This window comes from Aricia agestis, chromosome 18 (assembly GCF_905147365.1).
Source record: "Aricia agestis chromosome 18, ilAriAges1.1, whole genome shotgun sequence".
NCBI lineage: Eukaryota > Metazoa > Arthropoda > Insecta > Lepidoptera > Lycaenidae > Aricia > Aricia agestis.
Window position 1 is genome coordinate 13,098,981 of NC_056423.1, and position 26,902 is coordinate 13,125,882.

General features: G+C 33.0%; 3 protein-coding genes across 3 annotated transcripts; all 3 read left to right on the plus strand.

Annotated features, from left to right (window-relative positions):
* The first annotated feature begins 8,353 nt into the window (after nucleotides 1–8,353).
* LOC121736256 lies at nucleotides 8,354–11,629 on the plus strand. The gene is made up of 4 exons (XM_042127340.1): nucleotides 8,354–8,585; nucleotides 9,376–9,576; nucleotides 10,265–10,438; nucleotides 11,463–11,629. The coding sequence occupies exons 1-4, from the start codon at nucleotides 8,528–8,530 to the stop codon at nucleotides 11,627–11,629; spliced, it is 600 nt and encodes a 199-aa protein (XP_041983274.1). The 5' UTR covers nucleotides 8,354–8,527.
* A 6,330-nt stretch (nucleotides 11,630–17,959) lies between these two features.
* On the plus strand, nucleotides 17,960–21,056 carry LOC121736257. Its single transcript, XM_042127341.1, has 2 exons — nucleotides 17,960–19,078; nucleotides 19,188–21,056. Exon 2 carries the CDS (start codon nucleotides 19,614–19,616, stop codon nucleotides 21,054–21,056), a length of 1,443 nt encoding a protein of 480 aa, XP_041983275.1. The 5' UTR covers nucleotides 17,960–19,078; nucleotides 19,188–19,613.
* A 1,628-nt stretch (nucleotides 21,057–22,684) lies between these two features.
* LOC121736258 (serine/threonine-protein kinase pakD-like) lies at nucleotides 22,685–24,676 on the plus strand. Its single transcript, XM_042127342.1, has 3 exons — nucleotides 22,685–22,836; nucleotides 23,069–23,671; nucleotides 24,579–24,676. The coding sequence occupies exons 1-3, from the start codon at nucleotides 22,743–22,745 to the stop codon at nucleotides 24,674–24,676; spliced, it is 795 nt and encodes a 264-aa protein (XP_041983276.1). The 5' UTR covers nucleotides 22,685–22,742.
* The last annotated feature ends 2,226 nt before the right edge of the window (nucleotides 24,677–26,902 follow it).

Below are 26,902 nucleotides of genomic sequence, written 5' to 3' on the forward strand. Positions count from 1 at the left end.
ACGCCGGGCTTTTACTTAAAATTTTACTTAAAATTTAATAATTTATTCCTTTGTTTATGGCCGAACAAAATATATTTAATAGTTCTATACAACTAAATAATATGTAACATATATATTTATATGCATGTAGTAAAAACGGTTCTTTCAATATTACAAACAGACACTCCAATTTTATTTACTTATATGTATAGATTCTATGTATTCTGAAAGTGTTTTCAAACTTATTTAGAAAGAAATATATTTTTGTTTTTATTTTACTTTAGCATTAAAATGGATGCGGTTATGCATTATTTTGTATGTTAACCCACAAAAAACAAGGCATCGAGTTATGAACAATGCAATTTTGTTATTTGTGAATTATGATCCAAAGAACAAGACCGCATTCATAATTTCGTGGGTAAACACAAAAATGCTTATCGGCGACCAAAAAAGATTCAATAATTATTAAAATTCCTTCTGTTGTGCTAATCCGACGTTAAAGACATAAAAAGATATAATTCTAAAGAAAAAAAAATCATACTACATAAAAATGTCATACGAAAAGGCGTATCCATATTTTCTAATGGCCCTTGGGACCAAAATGGCCCTGTGTTCACTACTTTGATAATACATTTATCTTGAAAATATTTCTTAGAACTATATCGTTTTATCGATTTGTTTGAACGTATACATTTATCTTGAAAATATTTCTTAGAACTATATCGTTTTATCGATTTGTTTGAACGTATGTTCTATCTATATCTTAGAAAATATATAATATTTTTGGTAGTGATGATAGGTACGCTAAAAATAATGTTTTAATAAAGGTCTGATTATCACACAAGTTTTTATGTTATTTTATTTTTATCCCCTACTCAAGATATATTTATTGTAGCTTTGTGATGCTTTTGTATTAAGTAAATAATATACTCAACTTACTATAAACAAAACATCTGTGTCCATAGAATCATTAGTCATTTAGTTTTTTGTAGAAATGTGACACCCACTTTTGAAGAGTCATTCAAGTGGCTGACCTTTGTGATTATTTTAAAACATGTGTTGTGAAAATAAAATGTATGGTGGCATGTAAAGTTTTGTTTGTATATTATACCTAATGTGCTGAATTGTAAATGAAATACAGTTTGAGAATCCAATGTCGTTTTATTTAAATAAAAATCATAAAATTGTTTAGATTCCACATTAGCTTTTTTTTTAAATTCTTTGCTAGATTCATTTTTATATTTAGTCAGACACAAAGTTAGAAGAAAATAAAGACTATTTTATATACTTTATGATTGTTAATTTAACAGTTTCGACAGATAGCAATAAAATATATATTGACAGCCGCTGTCAAGGGGGTAGGGATGGTAGGGTTGGCTTGCAGAAATTTCCTTCAATAGCTTTGGCCAGAGATCAGAATGCACGGGTTCCCGAGGGGAGGCACTCAAGTCTCTTTTGCCAATTCTATTGACGTGCTGTTGCTTTGCCCGATTAATCTCTTTCTTGAGGGACCTACAGGCAAGGTTGTACTCCTTTTTATATGTAATAATAATAATAATAATATAATAATATAGCCTTTTATTCAGATCAACTTATTCTAATTACATATTTATAAATTTACTTAAACATGGATTTAAACTAAAAGTGTACCTTATTCTAATAGCTGCACTTTCTTTATGGTTTGCAGATCTGTTTGCCAATCGGCAAAGGCCTCCTCCAACCGTTTCCATTCTTTCCTATTATCTGCCACTCTGTTCCACATTACTCCCGCCACTTTTCTTAAATCGTCGTCCTATCTTTTTTGAGGTCTTCCTCTTTTCCTCTTACCTTCCCTGGGGTACCATCTTGTAACTTTCTTGCTCCATTTATCGTAACCTCTGCTCATGTGTCCAGCCCATCTCCATTTAAGCCTTCTGATCTTTTGTTTCACATCAATTGTTTTTGTTCTACTCCTGATGACATAGTTTTTATTTTTTCAGATCTTTTAACGTTAAGCATACTCCTCTCCATGGCGTTCTGACAGGTTGCTAATTTGTTTGTCATTTCTTGGGATAGGGTCCATGATTGGCATCCATAGGTAAGTACGGGTAAAATACATGTATTGAATAGTTTAGTTTTTATATTGATATGAAGTGTTTTGTCTTTCATTGCTTCTTTTAAACTCCAATATCTTTTCCAGCTATTAATGACCCTTCTATTTGCTTCTTCCCGCATGGAGTCTTTTTGACTTATGACCAGTGATCGGAGTAGGTAGATTGAAATGAGGTCAACGATCTGAAACGTACATAATAATATGGACATTCCCCCGAAATCCCGGACTTTGTTAATGTTTTAAACCGAAATTTAAATTAGTAGCTGTATAATTTAAAAAAATAAGTAGTAAATAAATAACTAGGTAGTTATTTACATAGGTATGCTAATTTCGTGTTTGATATTTAACAATAATTCAAAGGCCACCGCGCAGACCTGCCGTAATTTCGTATTTGTTATTTAACAATAATTCAAAGGCCACCGCGCAGACCTGCCGCCGGCATCCTATTATCTATTCTAGGAAATTATCTTTTGTTCTAAATAATGGAATTATGGCCCGCTACCCCTCCCGCTCCGCTCTCCACTGATTTGCCGTGTGTCCTGCGCCGCCGCCGTGTGCGAGCGAGATATTGCAACACTCGACACTCGTTTACTTCGGTTCGTAGAGTGCGCATCTTTGTTACTGTGTTGTGAAATCGTTTTTTGACTCGGGCTTGTATACTGGACTTATGGAATCTGCTTAAACGACGACTTGGCTTTGATATATGGACTTGGATACTTACATCACTCTTGGATTGGAATTTTATATCACCACTGCTGGTAAGCACAATTTTTTCTTATTTTTGGATGCAAATATTTGAAGCATTCTATTCGAGTGCTTATGCAACAGCATAAGCACTCGAATAGAATGATTAGTAGAATGCTTTATACCATAAGTTCTTAAATTCAAGAATCTTTAGTGGAGTATGAAAACTATGTGGATTTTTTCTTGGAAACTAATTATTTTACTGTTAGTTTTGATTAATTTTCTCCCAATATTTTATTGAAACTTGTGTTTTGGTACTACAATTTGGATCACTTAATCAAATTAAAGTAAAAAAACATTTACTATACAATATGTTCAGCCATACAAGAATATGGAGATATCAGATTTAACTAATTTAATCGTAACCATACCTCGCTTGTGTTCTTGTGTTGAGCGTACAACATTCTCAAGTTTACACATGTTTAACAAATACATACATAAATCTTATCTACGCATAGTATACAACGCACACGCATAAATGAAATAGGGCTGCCTGTGTAGCTTACCGCTGATAACGAGAATTGTGTACAATGTGTTTTTGCAAAGTTTCAATAGATGGCATTGATTTGTACAGCCATGTATTGTATTATATTTGTACTAAAATATCGTGCGCTTGAACGCACACGATATATTAGTTAAATTTCAATGTTTAGATTTATTGTTAACATTCAAGCACGAAACGACCATAGTAAGAAATATGTCGTTTTTAATTTAAAATGCATGATTTGTTTAAGATTTCTTTCATTAAAAAAATAATCAATCCTATGTTAAATTAGTTTAATTACTCGAAAGTGGACCTAAGACCTAGCAAAAAAAATAGGTATCCTATAGTAAATACACAATAGAATTTGAAAACATTACAAATTTGATTGCATTGATCCGATAATGAATGAAAAAACATTACAAGCTTATTATATTTTTTCCTTTTTTGTGTAAATAACCATACAATGCACTATAAATACCCATTATAGTACAGTATTACCGTAAATATATGTAACTTGTAACAAACTAAAATTGTATTTTTTTTAAACAAATCTAAGTCATCTGCGGGAGTGAAGCAGCTTGTTTAGGTGCGAAGTGGCCGTTAAGTACGTAGTACTATTAGGTATTCTGAACCGTCGTAAGCAAACCAATAGGTACCTCTTTTTCAATCAAATCACAATACATAAAACAATAGAAACACTAAGTATTTAGCAGTCTTGTAAAATTAATGTCATCATTTTTTTTTCTTTTAGGTGAGATACGAGGCTTCAACTTTTCAACAGCGTAGACATGGCAAACGTCAAGGCTGAAACTGTAGAAAAATGGATAGCTGGTCATCCTGAACTACTTTACGACCATGCTAGTGGTACAATATATTGTACAAAGTGTGAGAGTCATTTAAAAACTATAAACAAAGGCAACGTTAGAAGACATATCGAAGGCGCAGTACACCAAGGAAGGCTTAAAAGGCCGCAAGAGGAGTTTTATTTTGACATTATAAAATTTTTGATTTTGTGCAATATTCCTTGGTCACAGATGAAAAATTCTTCCTTTCAAGAATTCTTCAGGAAATATATGTGCGGTACCTGTTGTTGTGCTTGTACTAATCGTAAACTGCCCGATGAATCACAGTTACGTAAAGTTTATTTGGACAAGTTGTTTAAGGAAAAAATCACAACTATTCAACAAAGTAATAAAAACGAAAAGCTGTGGATATCACTAGATGAAACGACCGACTTTTTAGGTCGATATATAGTAAATTTTTTAATAAAACCATTGCATCCTAGCAATGTGAGCAAGCCTTATTTAATAGCCTGTAAAATGCTAACCGTTGTTAATGGGCAAACAATTACGCAATTTGTGCTAGAGTGCTTAGAAAATTTTTGGGAAGATTCATTTGAAATCAAAATGGACAATGTTCTTATGCTTTGTACTGATAGCGTAGCATACATGCTGTCTGCAGGGCGAAATCTAAAAAATTTTTTACCTAACATGAAACATGTGACATGTTTGGCGCATTCTCTGCATCGTGTATCTGAGCAAATTAGGTTAGAATATAATGATGTGGATATTTTAATTGCTAATGTCAAAAAAGTATTTTTAAAAGCCCCAGCAAGAGTTAAAATTTTAAAAGAAAAATATCCCGATTTGCCGTTACCTCCCCAACCAATAATTACAAGATGGGGCACTTGGTTGGAGGCGGCGGCTTACTTTGCTCAGCACTTTGACAAAATTAAAGATGTTATATCCTGTTTAAGCAGTTCTGATGCTGTGTCCATTAGAAATTCAAAAAATATTTTAGAAAAGGAAAATTTAAGACATGATTTAAATTATATAAAAGATACTTACACAATAATACAATGTTCTTTGAAAGAATTACAAAAACATAATTTATCTTTGGCCGATTCTCTTTTAGCCTTTGACCAGGTTAGAGCTGCTATAAATGAGTGCGATTCCCAAATAATTAAAAATAAAATAGAGTCTGTCATGGAACGAAACCCAGATTTACATACAATAATAGAATATAGCGAAAGCATTGAGAAAAATGAGGCTAGTAACTTAATATCTTTTTTTTTAATTTGCTCCCTTGACGTCTTCTGATGTGGAACGATCATTTTCAACATATAAATGGTTGTTAGATGTAAAAAGGAATAGAATGAAAATAGAAAATATAGAAAAGCTAATGGTGATTTACTTTAATTCTGTAGAAAATTATGAGGACGTTGAAACAGTGACGGAAGATGATTAAAATGTAAATATAAAAACTGTATTGTATATTCAAAATAAACGTCGTTGATTTTAATCTATATTGTTTTTAATTTACCCTTACTGTCAAGGAATAATATAAAAACCTGTATATATTACGACTAGTAGCGGTGATAACTACTTTTAACGCTACAAAGACTTAAGACTATCAGACTACCTGTGACAGGCTGCATCTATTTTAATCCAGCTAAAACTAGATCTATCTGAGCTTCGGATTTTAATGTACGGCAGTATTGAAAAGTTACAAATTAAATATTATAGTAAGCAAAAAAATTTACTTATCTACCTAACTTTCGATTGAACACAAAAAAATTAATATATAATTCTATTTATTGTATTTTATTTACAGCATAACGAAAATCTATTTTAATTACGTTGAACTAACACCTCTCTCTACTTCAAATGTACTACCCTTCTTTTCTAGCTGAATCCTTGCTGTGCTATTACTGTATACGTTCTTTATTAATCTTATATTGCATACAGACAAAAGATCAAGTAATAGATAGTTTTAAAAGATATGTAAATGAAGTACAGAATTTGACAGGAAAAATGATTAAAACTTTTAGATGTGACAACGGTAAAGAATTTATAAACAAAGAAATGTTTAATTTTACTAGAGAGAAAAGAAGTAGTAGAGCCCTGTCCACCATACGTCCATGAGCTTAATGGTACAGCAGAGAGATTCAATCGCTCCATTATGGATATGTCTAGATGCTTGATGGCCGAAGCTAAAGTTGATAGACGTTACTGGCCAGAAGTTGTTAAGGCAGCAGCCTATTTGAGAAACCGGACTTTGACTAATGCTATTGAGCGGAAGACACCGTATGAGATATTCTTCAAAAGGAAGTCATCAGCAGAACATTTAAAGTTATATGGGAGCAAAGTATTTGTGAGAATTCCTGAACAAAAACGTAAGTCCAAGTGGGATAGAAAAACGGAAGGAGTATTGATTGGTTACACAGATGTTGGATATAGAGTGTTATTAAATGGGAAAATAATTGTAGCAAGACATGTGGATATTATAGAAGAAGATGTAAGATGTATTGGTTTTGAAAATAATAAAAATGATAACAAATATAGAAATTAAAGATGAAACGAAAGAATATAATATTAAAATTATAGAAAATACTAGTGATAGTGAAGAAGTCTACGATAAATCTACTGAAGAAGAAGAAATAAATTTGAGACCTAAGAGAAATGTCAAGAAACCGGTGCGTTTTGATGAGGAATATGGTTATTATTATATAACAGCAAATTATTGTAATATCGATAATCCAGTTACCTATCAGGAAGCAATTTATACGTGGGAGAGCCATGCTTCGGCACGAATGGGCCGGCTCGCGCTTGCGCTGTGTTTCGCCGAGTGACTGGGTTTGCCGGAAGCCCAATCCCCTACCCCTTTCCTTTCCCTACCCTCCCCTATTACCCTATTCCCTCTTAAAATGCCGGCACCTGCAGCTCTTCTGATGCTGCGAGTGTCCATGGGCGACGGAAGTTGCTCTCCATCAGGTGACCGTTTGCCCCCTTATTTTCATTGAAAAAAAAAACGAGAGTGAAGATTGTGATCAGTGGATAAATGCAATGAACCGTGAAATGGACTGTTTAGTGAAAAATGATACATGGACTTTAGTAAACAACCCTCAGGACAAAAAAGTGATAGATGTGAAGTGGGTGTATGTAAAGAAGTCTGCAATAAATTATAAAGCTAAGTTAGTTGTGGGAGGCTTTCAACAGTCTGATCATGTTGATGATATTTATTGTAGTGTATAAGCTTCTTTATATTATTGCTGATCGTATTGTGTAATATTAGCAATAGTAAGTAATAAATGTAATTGATGGCATTCAATAAATGGCATTCGCACGGACAACACACTTTTACTTGGACTCCCAAGACTCGCACATCTCATGGCGACCCTGCAACTGCGACTGAGCCTGCTGCTGTTCCAGCTGGTGAGCCGTATCTTTACTTTCTTTTGACAAGAAGACAATTATGGGTAAATCCCAAAGTAAGGAGGAGGTCATCATTGCCTAGACCGCCTCGGCAGGTAACAACAATGCGCAGCTTGATCAGGTCCACGAGACTTTGAAGTCCAAAAACGTGGTAATGAGCGTCATCTTAGGCCTAATTTTTTTGTCTTTCTTTGTTGCTGGTATATATTTGTACCGGAGGTGCCACCGTAGCTGGATGCGTGAGGAGCTAAGGAAGCAGACGGTCCGTCGGCTCGTACAAGGAGCTCAAAACCCTGCCTTCACAGCGGATTCATCGGTGTAATTTGTATACAGCATCGAAAGTCAAGTGAGTGATTACTGATTAGTGTAGTGATGATGATGAATAATTATTAAAACTCGATAATTAAAAGTGTCCATAAATGTGCGCATGACCCCGATCGGAGCGTTATTTTGCCGCGTCCATGGGTGTGACACTTAGTACATTGCTATTAAAAATATATTTGTATGGAAGGTGCTGCCAACTAGCGCAGGCTGCAACAAACTTGTTGCATTTAAATTCACCTAGATGTCGCTACATGTGGAAGTAATTTATGATTTCATGTGTTATTAAACATTAATAATCATTTCATTAATTAAAATTATAAAAGTTTTACATTATTTCTTAGTTCGCGTATTTTTAAACGCTGAACTAAAAAAATCATAACGTAAATTAAAGTTTTTTTTGGCACTGGCAACATTATGTATTTGACATAACCGTTATCGAAAACTTTTTCACTTTTCAAAAGTTCTTTCTTGCGTTCGTTGTGTTTTGTTGCTGTTTTTTCTTGGTTTACTCTTTTTATTATTGACCTCGGCTCGTTTACTGGTACCTGATAATTTCTGTTAATACTTTCGACCTTTGGCTATTTCTCACGGACACTGATCAATCCATACCGATCGACCCCAGCTTTGCTTTACGGACTTGGCCGTGCCCGATTTTTCTGAAGACTTGGCTTGTTTCTGTTGGAAATTATCATGTCGAAGATACCGGAATATTCGCGCCTGCACTGCTACTTTGGATGTGATGAAGGGGGTAAGTAGTAACAAACTTAGAGCTATTCAATCATAATTTTTTGGCATTCATGATACATTTTTGACAGTAAATATTAGATTATAGTTTACATGAAGCCAACGCTGGTGGTCAACACGACAGTCGGCCAGCGCGGGCTTGATATTGGCCTTAGTAAAAAAGTTTTAGAAACTGTTTACATGTGGCAAATATCCAGTCAGCGCTGGCCATCCATAGCATTGGCCACCAAAGTTGGCTTCATGTAAACTATTTATTACAGTAAAGTTGGTGCTAAGTCAAGTACTTATTGAAGTACATTCTAAATTACTTGCTATATTACAAATGGTTCTACTGATGATAATTCTTCATGCTTCATTTAAAATTTGTTACATTTTTTAAATTTCACAGACATGCTCTTGCTATTACATATAATAAATAACCCTGTATGAATAAAATTGGAAAAATCCCCCTTTTTAATATATGTTCAAATAAGTCTACACATGCGAGCAATCCAAATTTGTAAACAAAAGAACGAATTTCTCAGAAAGTTTGGTATGCATAATGGCGAAAGTCAAGTTTATTGCGGTCTAGGATAGTAAAGCAACAAAAAATGTATACAGCTGCACAGTTTTTACTAATACTAGTAACTTAAAACTCTTAAAAGGTACTTTTTATAAGGACCCTTTAGTTTGTCATTAAATTGAGTAGTGACATTACATGGAGTTTACACAGTATATTGTGTAGCTGAACAAGCTAACATTATTTATAAAAAAAATTAGATATGTATTTGAAATAGAAGCATTGACATTTTCAGGGCCATTGCATCACTTTCCCAAGCCTCACAATGTGGAAAGATTTGCTGCTTGGAAGGCTGTGCTCTATGACGAAAGCCAAGAAAAAAGTAACATGTACATTTATAATACATACAAGCTATGTAATAAGCATTTTGAAAAATATTATATATTGCCAAGTAACCAGTTAACTAGGAATGCAGTTCCAACATTATTCTTAGAACGTGAGTACCTATTTTGTGTGTTAACCTCACTATAGCTTAAGAATCCTAATGACAGTTACATAGTAAATCTCACACTCCATGCTATGCAAATACAGTGGAACCAGTTAATAATGACATCGAAGGGAATTGACTATTAGCTATTTCCACATATGTCGTAATCTTCTTTCATTCAACTTTCGTTTTGGCGCATTCAATAATTGAATGCGTCAACAAACGCAACGCCAACTGCCATTTTTAATAACAAAGCGAAAGTTTTGGATACGGTCAGAGGGCATGCGTCGCGGGCATGCCTCACGTTTGCTGTTGACTGCGTTATAACGCATGTCCTTGACGAACAGAAAAATGCACAAAGCTATTAAGTCATAATAACCAGACATCATAAAAAGCGTAATTACAATTTAGATTCCATTTCTTAAATTATTTTAACAATCAATTAATTTTAGTTTTATGTAACTTCAAAACATCAAAACAATTGTAATTGAGAAATTCAGTTTAGTTTCCAATAGTTAAATTTTATTATTATCATCATCATATTATTTAAATTACACCCTAAGATTTTGAAATAATTTAAAACCTTAAGTATTAGAATTTTTATTTTTACAAACTTCTCACGAGTGTGAAAAAACATAAAAGTATGTTACATATGCACACAACCTTAATATAGATTTGGAAAACTTTTCTTTTTCAGACAATACCCAAGCAAACAACCAAATAAGTGTATTGCAAACCAGTGCAGAACTGGGACCTGCTACACATAACCCAAAACAAGCTCCACATAACCCAGAACCAGCTACATCTAAATGCTTGGAGAGTGGTTTCTTACCAAGTACAAGGTTCTCAAAGCAAAAAAACTGTGTGCAAGGTTGGTTATATATAGTATTTGCTGATTTCTTAAGTACAATATACTCCTATACTTTATGCATTCTAAGAAGATATGTATGACAGTTTCCATATTCCTTGATACACAATTTTTTGTATATATTCATGTGGCTACAAGAGACAAGAAATGACCAAAAAATCATGTTTGTTGTAAAGGAGCCCTTAAATATTTATTTTATTTTTAGAATATTTGTGCTTAAAGTGCCAACATAACTACATAATTTATGAGAATTTCAACTGTCTAGCTATCACCATTCTTGAGATACTGCCTGGGGACGGACAGCAAAGTCTTATAGCCGATTTACACGGGTGACTAAAGCGCCGCACGATTTACGCCGCACGGCGAAAGTCGACTGTCTAAATGGCAATTCGACTACGCCGCATGCGGCTAAAGTCACAACCACAAGCCCCAAAGTCGTGCGGCCAATGGCCGTCAACCGTGCATTGTGCAAACGCTCAGTGCTGCGAATACTACTGTCGACTGGTGACTTGCCGGGTGACTAAAATCGACCCGTTAGTCACCCGTGTAAATGGGGTGGCGATTCGACTGGTGACTTGCCGGGTGACTAAAATCGACCCGTTAGTCACCTGTGTAAATCGGCCATTAGTATCGCGGTGTTCCGTTTTTACCCTTTGGGTACAGAACCCTAAAAATTAAAAGAAAATATAAATAACACTCAGACACTTTGAATATTTTTGTCAATTGAGAATGACACTGTTGAATCAACTTAAAATTGATAACTATCTTGTGATGATAATTTTGATTTCACTTCCTGTATCAACTATTTCAATATTTTTGAACAAACAAATATTTTTTTTTGCTAACTATAATAAAATATAAGTCCGACAGACAGACAGACAGACATCGAAGTCTTAGTAATAGGGTCCCGTTTTTACCCTTTGGGTACAGAACCCTAAAAAGTATAGACTAGGTCATGATGTTTTTATTAATTTATTGTTTTATTAATTTACTAAATTGTTTAACTAAACCTTTATTTTTATTTCAGGCGGAACCAACAAAAAAATAATTCAGCAATTAAATAAGAAGGTTTTTAAATTAACCCAAAAGTCCAAAAATTTGACAAAACAATTAAAAGAAGCAAAAAAAATATGTCGGACAATGTTGCCCGCCATCAAAATTTCCTCTCAGGCCAACCAAAAATTACAGTTCTGATAAAATTTTGCCAATTTTGTTATTTTATTAATACGTTTATTTTATGTCTTAAAGTATGTGAAAATTATTAAAAATTGATTTTGAATATTATTTAAGCAGTTATACGATGACGGTCAGCATTGCCCGACATGGCCCCTAGCGACGTAAAAGCGAGTTTTCCGTTGCAAGGGGCCGCGCGGGTCGGGGTGTCGGTCACCCCCGCCGCGCGGCCGCACTTGATTAGTCGAATGCAAGCGCTTGCGCATGACTGACTGTTTACGTTAATACGCTAATTTTATTAAGTTTTGAGTATTGTTTATTCTTTTAAAACGTCTATCTATTAATTTATTATACCTATTTCATCATGGATGATTTCGAAGATTTCGATATTAATCAAGAAATGATGACTCAGATCGAAAGCATAGAATTTGATCTTCTCGAAAAAACTTTTAACTTTAGTTCTGACGAAGAAGAAAATATTCAACCTCCCCGATCTGGATACAGGCGCCTGCAGATTCTATCTTCTAGTGATAGCGAGAGTACTGATATTGAGCACGCCATCCAGAATTTGGAGAGTGCTTCATCATCGAAGTGGACAGACCCTAAAGGTAATCAGCGTAATTTGATTCCCTTCACTGAATGTTCTGGCATGCCTATTTCTGTCCGCTTGTCTATGACTAACCAATCTCCTGCTGATTTCTTTGCTCTTTTGGTCACGGATGGTATTTTGGAACAAATTGTTGAATGCACTAATGCTTTTGCTATAGCTAAAATAACTCGAACAGCAGAAGCATCAAAAAGTGCGAGGATCCGCAAATGGTCTCCAACTAATCTTGCCGAAATGAAATGCTTTTTTAGCTTGATTATATACATGGGTTTAGTTAAGCTTCCTAAAATAAGCGACTATTGGTCCAAAGATGAAATTATGGGTCAAAACTTTCCACGTACAGTAATGGCAAGGAATAGATTTGAACTGCTTTTGCAAATGATCCATTTTTCACAAGATGATAATGCCAATAAAGCAGATCGACTTCACCGCGTTAAGTCTTTGTTAGATAAGCTTAATCACAACTTTAAGAGTAATTACATTCCTGGACAAGACATTTGTATAGATGAGAGTATGGTCCCATTTCGAGGACGTTTAATATTCCGCCAGTATAATAAACAAAAGAGGCATAAGTACGGAATAAAGCTCTTTAAACTGTGCTGTTTACCAGGATATACATACCGAGTTAATATATACGCTGGCAAACAAATATTACACCTCAAAGTGTTGTAATGAACCTTTGCCAAGATCTTCTGAATAAAGGGCATTGCTTGTACACAGATAATTGGTATACAAGTGTAAGTTTAGCTAGAGAGCTCATGAAAAACGAAACACATTTGATCGGAACTTTACGCAAAAATCGCAAACATTTCCCTAAAGTTATTGTTTCCACCAAGCTCAAAAAAGGCCAGTTTAATGCCAAAGAAAGTGATGACGGTATAACCGTTTTAAGATGGAAAGATAAGAGAGATGTTTTAGTCCTATCCACGAAACATTCAACGCGTTTTCTGCCCATCAATAAACATAATAAAACAACTATGAAACCGGCTATAGTCCTCGATTATAACAAAGCAAAAGGAGCAGTGGATCTTTCGGATCAGATGGCGGCGTATCAAACACCACTAAGAAAATCTTTGAAATGGTACCGAAAACTTGCGTTTGATCTAATTTTGAATGTTGCCATGGTGAATGCTTTGGTCTTATATAAATCTGTCACTAACAAAAAATTATCTATTGTGGAGATGAGAAAAGAAATTATGAAGAACTACCTAACTAATTCATCTACATTTGAAGCTTCTTTAGAGCGGCCGAAAAGAAAAAAAACATGTCCTTCAGAAGAAAGAAGGTCCTTCTCTAAAGGTGCGTCGTATGTGTGTAGAGTGTTACAAATATAATGTTTCCACATTTGGACGTGTAGTAGCCAGAAATAAAACAAAAAAAGTTCCCACTTATTGTGACACTTGCGTAGAGAAACCTTTTCTGTGTGTTGAGTGTTTTGCTAATATTCATAAATAAATTTTATGTTTTTTAGTTGGTATTTAATGTTTTTTTTAAATTATGAATATTAACTACTAAATTTTGCAAAATTTGTTGTACTTTTTCAAAGTTTCATTTTTATTTCTTTGATTAATAATTAATACGTTCTTTGTTTTTGTTTCGATGTTTATTTTATATGCAAAATTTACTTCAATAAAGTATACGCTCCCCATAATATAAAGAGCTTTTCATTTAAATTTTTACTCACAAAAATTCATATAGGTACACACATCAACTCATTTATATATAAATACACATACTTTCAGACTTATATATCGGCTAACTCATGCAGATCGCACGCACAGAAGTTTTTATTTCGATATTTTTAAAAGAATATTTTCATATTATTCTCTATCCTAATGTCACAATTATATAAAAAAAATATTTTTAAATTTCATTCATCCTCAAGAATAAAATAACATATGTCAAAACACTATATTTTATAAATTATAATAATATTTGTTTTAAGTCAGAACACTGCCTGCTAAGCAAACTATATTTTTTTTTCGCGGAAAAATAATTTTGCTACTTTTTTGTGTTTTTTTTTCTAAGTCCTTTATATTTTTCGAAAACCAACATGATATTCCGTATCTACGGAGCCACGCGGGTCAATACATATGACTATATTGTTGATAGCCCTGTCCTACGGCCTGTATGAGTTGATTGAATACACTTCAAAAACGCGGTCAGCATTGACCGACGTGGCCCGAACGGAAAGTCAAGTTGTCGGACAGCATTGACCGACATGGCCTGAACGGAATGATGTCCTTTTTTGCTTGGCGGTTATCGTGTTAAAAATTGTAGAGCATATGCCAGATATGTTACAAACATTTGTGAAGATGCAAATGAAATTTAATAAAAAACCTAAAGGTAGAAAATTTACTTTAGACGAAAAAATTATGGCCGCATCAATTTGGAAGCAGAGCCAGAAGGGCTATAATTATCTGAGAAAATATGTAATCTTGCCATCTAAGCGAACACTGCAACGATTGATAAGTGCTTTTAGCTTAAATCCAGGAATAAATGAAAACATTATGCAAGTAATCAAAAGAGGGATGAAAAATCTACCCATAGAAAAAAGACTATTCACACTTTTGTTTGATGAGGTAGCCTTGGCACCAGGACTATATTTCAATAATGACAAAATAACAGGATTTGAAGATTTTGGAAAAAAAACAAATCAAAACATTGCTGACCATGCCCTGGTGTTAATGATTAAGGGAATTAAATCAAAAATAAAACTACCAATTCTGTTCACTTTTTGTAGGAGCACAACAAAAAAATATGATTTAAAATCTATTATTAAGAGTACAATAGAAAAATTAACCGGGGCTGGTGCAATTGTAGTTGCAACTATATGTGACCAGGCTGCCTCAAATGTTGGCACAATTAAAATGTTAATAAAAGAAACAAAAGAAAAATATTTAAGAAAAAATGAAGTGTTTAATAGCAATGCATTTGAAATAAATGGATTGAAAATATTTCCATTATTTGACACGCCTCACCTTTTAAAGGGCATTAGAAATAATTTTATGAATAAAAACATAATATTTACCCAAAATAATTGTGAAAAACAAGCAAAATGGGAACATTTAAAAATGTTATTAGAAGCAGACAAAGGAGAAGACGAAATAAGAATATTAAATAAATTAACTGAATACCACGTAGATCCAAATAAGGTGCCAAAAATGAAAGTGAAATATGCAGCCCAAGTTTTCAGCCAACGAGTTTCTGCAGTAATGAGATTTTTGTCAAGTAAGTGTTACAAAGTATTGCTTAAAATAATACTAGATATACTTATGATTGTTGTCAGAACAATAATATCATTATTATGTCTTTTAACATGACACTGATTTCTACTGTTACATAGAAAAAAGTTTACATTGTTACGATACTTATTTGCAATGCTTTGCAAATATCTTAAATTCAAATTAAATTCAAAAATTCAAATTATTTATTAATACAACCGTAATAATATACCTACAATAGTACAAATTAGTCAGTGCACATTATGTCGTAGCATTTTATTACTTCAATTATAATAATCTAAGCCACTTATATCTCTGCCATTATATGCATTTTGAATTCAATTTATATAGGGACCTCTGCTTCTGTTATCTTTGTGCAATGCACATATGTTATATTATATTTTCATAAACTTACATACATTTTTTCTTCTTTCAGAACACAACATTTTACCCAAAAAGTGTGAAGACACTGCAGATCTCCTAATAACCTTCGATAAATTGTTTGATTCTTTCAATGGCCATTTGTATCATGATACAACTAAAGTTCTTAAGGGGTGTCTAAAAAAAAATTCTCCACATTTTAAGTTTTGGAACGAAATTTTACCAATATTAAAATCAATAAAATTTGAAAAAAATATAAAAAATATAGATGGTACAATCACAAAAAAATATGAAAATGTGCCATCAGTCCAAAACTGGATACATAATATAAATACTTTCCCCGAAATGTGGACTCATATTAACGAAAAATATAAAGTTAAAAATATCTTGACAAGAAATTTCAATCAAGACCCTCTTGAAAACTTCTTTTGTTGCATTAGAAGCAATGGATACCAAAACACCAATCCAACATGTTTGCAGTTTGTTAATGCGTACAAAACTTTATTACTTAACAATATGAATTCACCTCATTCGATTAATGCCAATTGTGAAAATGATGATTATAAACCATTAAAATCAATGAAATTTTTACTATCACAGAAATGTGATGAAAAAACTCCTGATTTTGCATGTCAAATTGATTCTTTGATTATAGCGATGAATGAAATTGTAGCTAGTAACTCTATAGTGCATGATCAATCAAAAAAATATGTTGCCGGGTATGTAATAAAAAAATGTAAAACGAATGTATTTAAAAAATGTGTACAATGTCATAATGATCTTGTGAAAGAGGAAATTGATCCTGATTCTTTTAATTATGCGATTGATTATACGAAAAAATCTTTATTTCATGCAAATGATAGTTTTGTTCGATTACTAAATGAAATTTACTTTATGATTGTTACATGTTTAAGAGAGACTCCGGAAATAGAACAATTAAAGCAAAAAATTATATTTTGTATTAACTGTAGGTGTGATTTTTCCCTTATTAGTTGTACCAAACACAAATCTGATTTAATCGATTATATTATTAATTTTTCCATTAATTTAATTGTCAATAGTTGGTGCAAGGGTATAAATAGAATTTTAAGTGGAAAAATTATTTCTTTTGATAATAATGATAAAATAAAACTACAAGCTTTTAATTATTACAAAAGCCACAAGAAACGACATTGAAAAATTATTAAATTACAATAATTTTTCCACTTGCAAAACTTTTGCTTTTGCATGTATAATGTAGGTATATTGACGTATTTCATAAACGATTTATAATACTTAATGGTGTGTATAATACTTGCCTTGTATGAAGGTAGCTGTGAATTTAGCAGAGCTGTAACCAATTAACCATTACATTTTAACTTATTTATTGTATCTAGGCAATTTACGTAGGGACATTAGCACTGTCACCACTGGGCAAGTGGTTTTTGCTGCTACTTTCACAATGAGTCAACACAAATAATATTATACACTCAATTAAGTATTATAAAATTTATCACATACTTATTAAAATAAGAACTATTTTTAAATTTGCACTGTTATTGCATGTATGCTCCTTTCTTTTTGGTTTTGCATGTTTTTGTATACTAATTTAGTTTTTTTCAAATCCATATTTTGCTTTTATGCAAAGTGGTAGGTAAACTCGGTTTCAAAGCATTTTCATCTAAATATAAGCAAAGCTAAACAGGCCGCTCTGCAACTAATTTAAAATTACGACACATTGATTTGTTTCAATTTTATCTTTTTTGTTATATCAAGCTTATGTTTAGCTCAAAATTAATTGAAACAGAGTATAGTACTATCAGGAAAGTTGATGCATAGCCAGATAATTGCGGACCGTAATTAATTGGTCGCGTTATTTCAAATCCAGCCAACAACATATTCCGACTACATGACGTAGGTCCGTCAACTGGCTAGGAATCAATTTCCCGATGGTACAAGGTGTGGGAAAAATCGATTGCGAATTAATACTAGCTGATTTTAAATTTAAATATCATTGTCATTAATTTTTCCGCTTGTGTATGTGTACATAAAAAGGTGTTTTGGTCTAAAAAGTAATTTATTTTGTATCATGATACAAAATAAAAAAGAGCATGTCTTTATCGTCTATCTCAACTATGTATGCTGTCTACTTTTTGTTTCCAAATGAGGAAAGGAGAATGCCCATTTCAGGCCCATAGTGGACAGCTATCTTAAGATGATTTACTTTGTCCAGAAATGTACCATAAAGAGACATGATTTTTGATAACATTTAAATAAGCGCCACTATAATCAGTAATATTTCAATAAAAAAGGGAATTTTATTAGTATCTAAGCATCTAAGCACATAAATAAAACATAGTTGAGGTGAAATGTTGCCCGAAGATAAAATATTTTTACTATGATCAATCGATCCGGTTATCGATTTATAAACGAATAAAATGAACTCAGGTTAAATACAAATAATGGGCCGCTGTTGGTAATTCTATGTGGAATTAACCAAAAGCAAATATTTATCTTAAAACCAATATGTCCGTTTGTTACTTTATACAATAAAGATAAAAAAGTCATATCGATTGTTTTTTTACGTAACCGATTTATCGATTTCATTTTTTTGTGACAAGCGGCAACACTGATGACTGAAATGTGAATGACATTTTTCAAACGAATGAAACTTTTGAATGTTCGCTTGTTGCTTACTGCTCAATGTGGATGCGTTTTGTTTTGTTTTCGATTTCTTTCACCGCGACCTGGCTTTCTTTCCTGAACTTGTTCCGGCTTTTCACGTACGACTTTGGCATTATTTTACTGGTTTTGTTCTCTCCTTCTACGATAACTTGGCTCTGGATTAAAGGATTACGCTATTTGATTTTGCACACCAAAATGTCTGAAGAACATTGTGTAAATTGTGGTAATAATGTTACCGAGAACCGTATTTTAGAGCCCGAAGAAATAAGCGTAATACAGCAGTGGGTTGCACCGCAGCAGGTAAGAATATAATAAAATGATTCTATTATTTCTTACATCATGGTTTAATTGTTGAATATTTATTATTAAAATTGTTTTTAGGTGTCAGGAGATAATGTTGTTTGCCACAATTGCTGGGTAGCAATAACTGAAAGTCTTGCACTACAACAAGGGCTAGATGACTCTGTGCGTCTGAATCGCTGTATAAATTGTGATCGATCGATAAGAAGAATCAGAAATCACGAATTACAAACTAATTCGGATAGAGAAAGCCTCATTAGAAATGTAATAATAGAATGGATTTCTCCACGAGAGGTAATATTTAATTTGGTTTAATATATAAAATACTATAAAAGTATAACATTATATATTGTTTGTTTACTGGTTTTACAATAATTAATTGTTATTATTTTCTGCTTTTAAGATTTTGTCATCAAGCCGCATCTGTCATCCATGCTGGCAGAGAGCAGACAGGGCCTCGGCAGCATCAACATCTGCTACTACAAGTAATTCAGAAATAATTCTACCAAATTACACGCGAGCTTCCAATACACAAAGATGCTGTATTTTCCCTGACTGCCTAGAAACGGAAAGAATACACATTCCTCTGTCAATTCGGGTGAGGCTGTTGTGCGATTTATCGTTTTATGTTCCACAAAACTGTCGCATCTGTAACTTTCATTTGAGAAGCCGTTTATGGGATAATTTAATTGTTGAAGATGGAAACCATAGTTTTACTGCAGCATTTATTGAAGATTTGGTATCATTGTTAAAAAATCAGATTGGTCATAATATTGATTTTCAAAATATTGAAGACAGTGATGATCACTTAGTTTATTATTGGCTCGGAATGTCCAAACATCAATTTAGACAAATATTGGATGAGGTTCCTCGACTAAATAATGCACACAGAGGTGCCACTGCACTTGCTGCATACTTAACAAAACTGAGGACTGGTGATTCAGACCAAAGACTCTCTACGCTGTTTAAGATTCCTAGAAGTACTTTAGAGAGATTAATGTCAATTGCTAGAGAATTTCTGACTCAAGATTTTGTACCACAAAATCTGGGTATAGAGCATATGACCCGACAAAACATTGCTGAAAGGAATTTAATAATTCCTAATGGATTATTTGGAAGCACAAACCAAATTAAACCTATAGTAATCATGGATGGAACCTATGTATTTATTCAAAAAAGTTCAAATTATAAATACCAAAAACAGACATACTCAATGCATAAGCTAAGTAATCTAGTGAAACCATTTCTTATAACATGCACGGATGGATATATTTTAGATGTCTTAGGGCCCTATCCAGCAACTATGTCAGATGCTGATATACTTAAAAATGAATTTATTTCTGAAAATACACCATTGAGGAGATATTTTCAACCCGGTGATGTATTCATATTAGATCGAGGATTTAGAGATTCTTTACCACTACTGAGAGAATGTGGGTATTCAATTCAAGTTCCATCCTCAAGAGAAGAAGGTGAATCACAACTATCTACCCTTGAAGCTAATCATTCTAGAAAAGTGACTATTTGTCGCTGGGTTGTTGAGGTCATCAATGGTGTATTTAAACAGGCATTTAAATTGTTCCGGCAAGAGTTTTTTAATCGAGCATCATCTCACATGATGCAAGACTTTGCAATTGGTGCAGCATTAATAAATAGGTTCCATCCTAGAATATTAGACAGACCTGATGCAAGTCAAATATTATCAGTAATAAATGAAAAAATGTTAATTCATAACACCTTAGCGGATCATGTAAATGAACTTAATTTAAATCGCTGGAGGGCTCGATTTGTGAATATTAATGTTGGCTCTGATAATTTGACTAACTTTCCACGCTTAACAATGGATGATTTAATATTAATAGCTTGTGGTACTTACCAAATAAAACAAGCGAGATCTTACTATGGGGAACATATCAGAGCCAATGGTATGTATACTATTGAGATATATAGAGAACAAAACAGAAGACTACCAAGCCTATTAATTAATGAAAACTGCTGGCTATTACGTGCAAAAATACAAAGCAGACATGTAAATCGAAAGGTATATTTTATATATATTAAAATAAATAACAATTTTGTTGGCAGAGATGCAATTGAATTATATTATTGCAATTGCATAGTAGGGAAACGTACGGTAGGCTGCTGTTCACATGTTATGACTGTTCTTTGGTATATAGGTTGGGCTAGATTTCAGTCAAATATATGCCCTCCAGCACTATTTTTAGATGATTTGTTGATAGAATATGACATTGAAGAAAATATAGATACTTAATATCATACAAATGTGTTTTATTTTATTTTGTCTTATTATATTTAGCTTTCTTTCAGCTAGCAAATTATGCAGGTATATTATAAGATAATAAATACATAGTACAAATGCCAATCTATAATGGTAAAAGATAATGTTTGAAAAAAATTCTTCCAACTGAAACGGGCATCAAAACTTTTTTGTCAAACTTAATAATATATATTTGAATTACATCTATTGTTATATTCAATAATTTATTATTATAAATTATTGAGAAACTCGGAAAAGGACTTGAATTATATCTTTCTTTCATGCGCATTTTCATAATATATAAAATAGCCAAAAAGTTAAAAAAATATGTATTTCTACAAAAATGGCGCCATTTTAACTTTTTTTCTCAGATATATAATACTATTAAGTTTTTAGAACACTCAATATTTAGACGATTTTTTGATGTCCACATTGGGCCTGAGACACTATGGAGAGTGGGCTTTCTCCTTTGTTTTTAATTATTATGCAATGATGAAAGAAAACTGTGTTTTATTGTCCCCAAATTATTTTTAAATGTAAAATACATCTAAATTAGTAAACAGTAGAGGTAAATTAAAATAAAACGCCATCTAGCTGATACTTTTACAAACTAAGACGTTCACCACTAGATGGCGGTCTTTCATACAAAAAGCGCCATCATGTATCGACAGCATCAAACTTTAGTTTCAAATCTTCAGTGTCTCATCTATCTCTATATATATCGCACATCCTCTAAAAAACTGTCATAACACAAAAAAACCTAGTATTAAGATAAAAATACAGTTTGATGCATTTTTTTCCCTCCTATCGCTCAAGAAAACAGCCATAACATTAGTGCAAATATTAATCAAAAGATGGCGGTAGTGTCGGTTTTTTACGGAGCGTAATCCCGCGCCCCCCGCTCCACGACAGTGCCGCATCACGGCTTGTGACGGGTGGACGTGTGCTAGTGCTGGTGAAAGTAGTCATAAGCTGTGTTATAACAGTATTGTGGGTAAGTCGTTTTGTCATTATTATATATTAATGAGTAAAAAACAGTCGTAACACATTTTACGACTGTTTTTTAGAAACTTAAACTAAAAAATACTTACATGCCTATCTAAAATAGTGCCACATTAAAGGTTATGACATAATTTGTGTTCAGCTTAGTCTAAAAAAATGTCACATCATAGGTTATGACGTTATCGTTGTCAACTTTGCTGTTGATTTGTAATTTATTCTTCTAAAAAAAGATTGTATCATATATTGTGTCACTTTTTTACTATTCAATCCTAGATTTTTGTTCACTTGCAATATATAAAACGCAAATAATATACTAGGTTAGGTTAGGTTCACCTTTCAATGTTTTACTGATAAATGTTTAATATAATTAGCGCCGCCAATTGGTGTAACATTAATAGTACTTATAAAATAAAAAATGACTGCTAAACTTGATTCCATATATATCGTTGGATTTAGTACAGATATATGAAAACATATCAATTGGTTGCGCTAGTTCCGCTTGCTAGTTACCTAAAATATTTGGCAGTTTAATACCACTATTTAAGTACGCTTATTTTAGGTAACTTTGAATTGCGGTTAAACTTTGAACAATACAATAATGTATTGTTCAAAGTTAAACCGCAATTCAAAGTTGCCCAAAATGACGTTAACTTTTAGTTTTCTTTTTTTAGGTATAAAATGGCTAGCCAATTTAAAGAAGGTCGAGGCAAGCGGTTACTGCAAATGTGTGGAAATGATAACAATAAAGAAAATAATAACATGAACCGCACAGGTAAGTTTTAAAAAATACTTTTCTACTTGCTATACCTACACGCATCTTTTGGTTGTTCTGTATATTGCTTTATTTGCTAACTCATCTACATTGACGTCTGTTTCTTAGTTCTCATATTATAATACTTATATAAATAATATTAATATTACTACTTCTAACTAATACTAATATAATTTGCTAAATTATCATAATATTGTATATTCTCTTTTTTAAGTATATAATTTTTTTGCAGATGATTTAGTACCCACCACCAGTAGTATAAAACCAGGCATTGATGTATCAGACGATACCGGAACAATTAACGATGACCTTGAACAGACTCTAAACTCGGAATATTTTTCTGAAGATGATGACGATTCGGTGAAGGACCCTAACTATTCGAGTAGTTCTTCCAGTAGCACTTCCAGCGGTTCTTCCAGGAGCTCTTCCAGATCTTCTACGGTACAGCATGTAATCCCACCAACCAGTATAAATGACCCAGAAGTGTTAGGCGACCAAAACTTAAGACAATCGAGCCCTCAATATGAAGAGAAGAATGAAGTTAGTGAAAGTGACCAAAACATTGACTTACCCATCCAACAATCTGTACAGGAGAACAAAGATGAAGAAGGTGTCCAAGATATCCAACCACCGTCACAATCTGTACAGGAGAGTAATGAAGAAATTACTCAAAACATTAGACTACCGTCACAATCTGCACAAGAAAATATAGATGAAGAAGCGGCACAAAATTTGACTGAAATGGAGGACAACAGTAATGTTAAGAAAGGCAGAAAACGTCTAGCAAGAGTTGATGAGTGGCTAAGTGTCAAAGCAAAGAAATTACGTAATACCGGTCAGTCTTATGTTTCGAGATCTAAAAAAAAGAAAACTGTTCCTGCACGGGCCATGAAACCACCATGTGAAATTAATAAATGTAAAATGCAATGTTCGGTAAAAATTCAAAGTCAAGACAGGATGAGAATTTTTAGTAAATATTGGGAATTAGGGGACATTAACTTGCAACGAAACTTTATAAATAACTGTACCAAAGAAATTATGCCTGCAGTTCGTTTTACGGGGAAACAGAAGCCTCGCAAACACAATAATGCCTATTATTTTATCGTGAATAATGAAGAAATACGAGTGTGCAAAAAGTTCTTTATGGCTACCTTAGATATTAACGACCGAGTTGTAAGAACAGTTTTTAATAAGAGAGAGCTAGGTTTTGTTGAGGTAGATAAAAGAGGAAAACATGGCAATCATAAAAAAATTGATGAATCCATTAAAAAATCTGTCAGAGATCACATACAGTCGATACCACGAATAGAAAGCCACTATATTAGAAAAAATTCTAGCCGAGAGTTCATCGATGGTGGTAAATGTATTGCAGATTTATATGAAGATTACAAAACAGAATGTTTAAAGCAAGGTCTTCCAGCAGCACACCACGAAATGTACGCAAAAATCTTTAACCAAGAATTTAACATAAGCTTCTTCATACCTAAAAAAGATCGTTGCGAGTTATGTGTTAGTTATGAAAATGCCGATAGCTCTGGAAAAGAGAAATTGAATATTAAGTATACAACGCACTTAGAAGAAAAAGAACTGTCTAGACTCGAAAAAGAGAAAGAAAAACTTAATGTGAGTGCTGACTATATTGTTGCAGTGTATGATTTACAGGCTGTGCTGCAAACGCCAAAAGGAGATGTTTCCGTATTCTATTATAAGTCGAAATTAAATAATCTAAATTTTACAATAAGTGAACTTGGATCTGATCATACGGAATGCTATTTATGGCATGAAGGAGAAGCTAACAGAGGCGCAGACGAAATCGGATCTTGCATACTTGATTTTATAGATAAGAAAATGGTAGATTATGATGGGCCAGGGATTGAAATAGTATTTTTTTCCGACAATTGCTGTGGCCAGCAGAAGAATAAATTTATTTTTTCAATGTACATTTTCGCTTTGTTAAAGTATCCTAAGATAAAATCAATAACTCATAAGTACCTCATCACCGGCCACACACAAAATGAAGGTGATTCTGTACATTCCACTATAGAAAAGGCTATTAAGAAAAACCTTAAGTCTGGCCCCATTTATGTCCCCAGCCAATATGCACAAATTATCAGAACCGCAAAAAAAAAGGTAAACCATACCACGTGAACGAAATGAGCTTTAAAAATTTTTTTTCAATGAAGAGTTTATCAGAAGACATCGGCTTCAATGCGAAGAATTTGAAGACTGCTGATTTGAAAGTTTTTAAAGTGACCCAAGGCGAACCTAACAAAGTTTTTTATAAACATTCCTATAAAGATGATCATTTTAAGGAATCTGAAATCAGCCGAAAACAAATCAACTCCGAAAATATTAACATTAAAAGGGCGTATAGATGTCGCCCTAAAATAAAAGAGAATAAAAAAAAAGATCTCTTAAGTTTATTGGAGAATAATCACATTCCCAATTACTATTCTTCTTTTTATTCCCAACTTTAAGGAAACTAATTAAGTTATTAGTTATGTGTTGCACAGAGGCTATTGTCATGTTTTTTTATTTTTATTTTTGTAATTTAAAGATACTAATTAAGTTATACTAATAAGTATACTAATTAAGTTATACTTTGAAGAATCAAGAAGGTACTAATTAAGTTTTTACGATGTAAATGGTGGGTCAAAGATAATGTAATATTTTAACGTAGCTTAATATTATTTGTGATTTGGAGAGTTCCTTTAAAATAATGCTTAGATTTTGTTGGTTATTTAGAGTTTTTGAAATTATTTTCCTCGCTTTATTGTTTAAGAAGTAGTATTTTATTTTAATATCTGTTGCTAAGTAATGTGAAAAAGAGTCACATTATGGGACACATTTTCTTTTTTCTTTAATAAATTTACATATTTTCTTATAGAGTGTTTTTTCTTTCTTTCTGTAAACAAGCTTAATAAATTCTTCACTTGTTTCTGTTTTTGAAAGTTGCAAATCAATAATAATAAATTAGTAATAACACAAATAGTTAAAAAATATATTTAAATCGCGTTTTTCTCAAAACTTGTTTTTTTGTGATATGACACTTTTTTAGAGGATGTGCGATATATCTGTATTATCTATGGCCGCGTCAGTGAAATATGAAGTTATAAGACTCCCGAAAAAATGACGCAAAATTTTTGCTTGTAAACGGCGGTAAGCCTGTTGCCGAAGATGAACGGTGACGAGTCCGTCACTCGAGAGCTTATTGATGCTATAGAGTTATATAGTTCTATGATTTCTAATGATGGTAAGCAGTTACTCTTTCATTTCATTTTAAAAACGCGCATTTCAGATAGTGCCAAAATGAGACTAAATACGGAATAATATGCCGATTTAAATTCTTCGCTAAAAGATATGCGTTCTAGTTTATTAACAATTAAGTCGGACACATCTCTGTAAGCCCGATTACAAAGTGCCAGGCAAGGGAACAAATCGATCAAAGAGTTTGGTAACGAAATTGAGCGACTTTTTGTTGACCTTACTATTCTCAAGCTAACAATGACCCTGATGCGTACAAAATACTGCGGCCCGTGAACGAGAAAAATGCAATAAAACGTTTTTCTGACGGGTTGCAATTTGCAAAGCCAACGGTTAAGAACAATTATTGCGGCCCAAAATTTTTCTCAGTTAAAAGATGCCATACGCGCAGCTGAAGATGAGACTAGTTCTCGGCCTGAGCAGGCCTTAGCCAACATAAGCGTTCGTTATCATGAGTCTCTTGTCGTAATCGTGTACACCATTGGTAGCCAAATTACAAGTTGGACGAAAGCGATATCACTGTTCATCTTCTTTATTGCGATAAAGAAGTGCCCCTTAGCTTTTTGTATAGAAAGTCCTAGACAACATACACAAATGCCACTAATCGCTAGCGTTTTCGTATCTTTTCTTTTTCGTCACAAACGATTGTTAAAAAGGCGGTGTTATCGCGTTGAAGAACAAATTGGCGTGCATTCAGCTGTAAATTGTGTGTGGCTGCCGATCAATGGTTCTTACTTCTTGTTAAAAACATACTCAAGTACTAATTAATATGCATGCATTACGCTTGCTGTGGACCGCGCAC

Bases quoted from the DNA above. Each gene is read 5' to 3' on its own strand.
- LOC121736258 (XM_042127342.1), top strand. From the start codon at position 22,743: ATGGCTAGCCAATTTAAAGAAGGTCGAGGCAAGCGGTTACTGCAAATG. The intron at 22,837-23,068 runs GTAAGTTTTAAA...ATTTTTTTGCAG, and splicing joins TAATAACATGAACCGCACAG to ATGATTTAGTACCCACCACC. The intron at 23,672-24,578 runs GTCAGTCTTATG...TTTTACAATAAG, and splicing joins AAAGAAATTACGTAATACCG to TGAACTTGGATCTGATCATA.
- LOC121736256 (XM_042127340.1), top strand. From the start codon at position 8,528: ATGTCGAAGATACCGGAATATTCGCGCCTGCACTGCTACTTTGGATGT. The intron at 8,586-9,375 runs GTAAGTAGTAAC...TGACATTTTCAG, and splicing joins CTTTGGATGTGATGAAGGGG to GGCCATTGCATCACTTTCCC. The intron at 10,439-11,462 runs GTTGGTTATATA...TTTTTATTTCAG, and splicing joins GCAAAAAAACTGTGTGCAAG to GCGGAACCAACAAAAAAATA.
- LOC121736257 (XM_042127341.1), top strand. From the start codon at position 19,614: ATGTCCAAACATCAATTTAGACAAATATTGGATGAGGTTCCTCGACTA.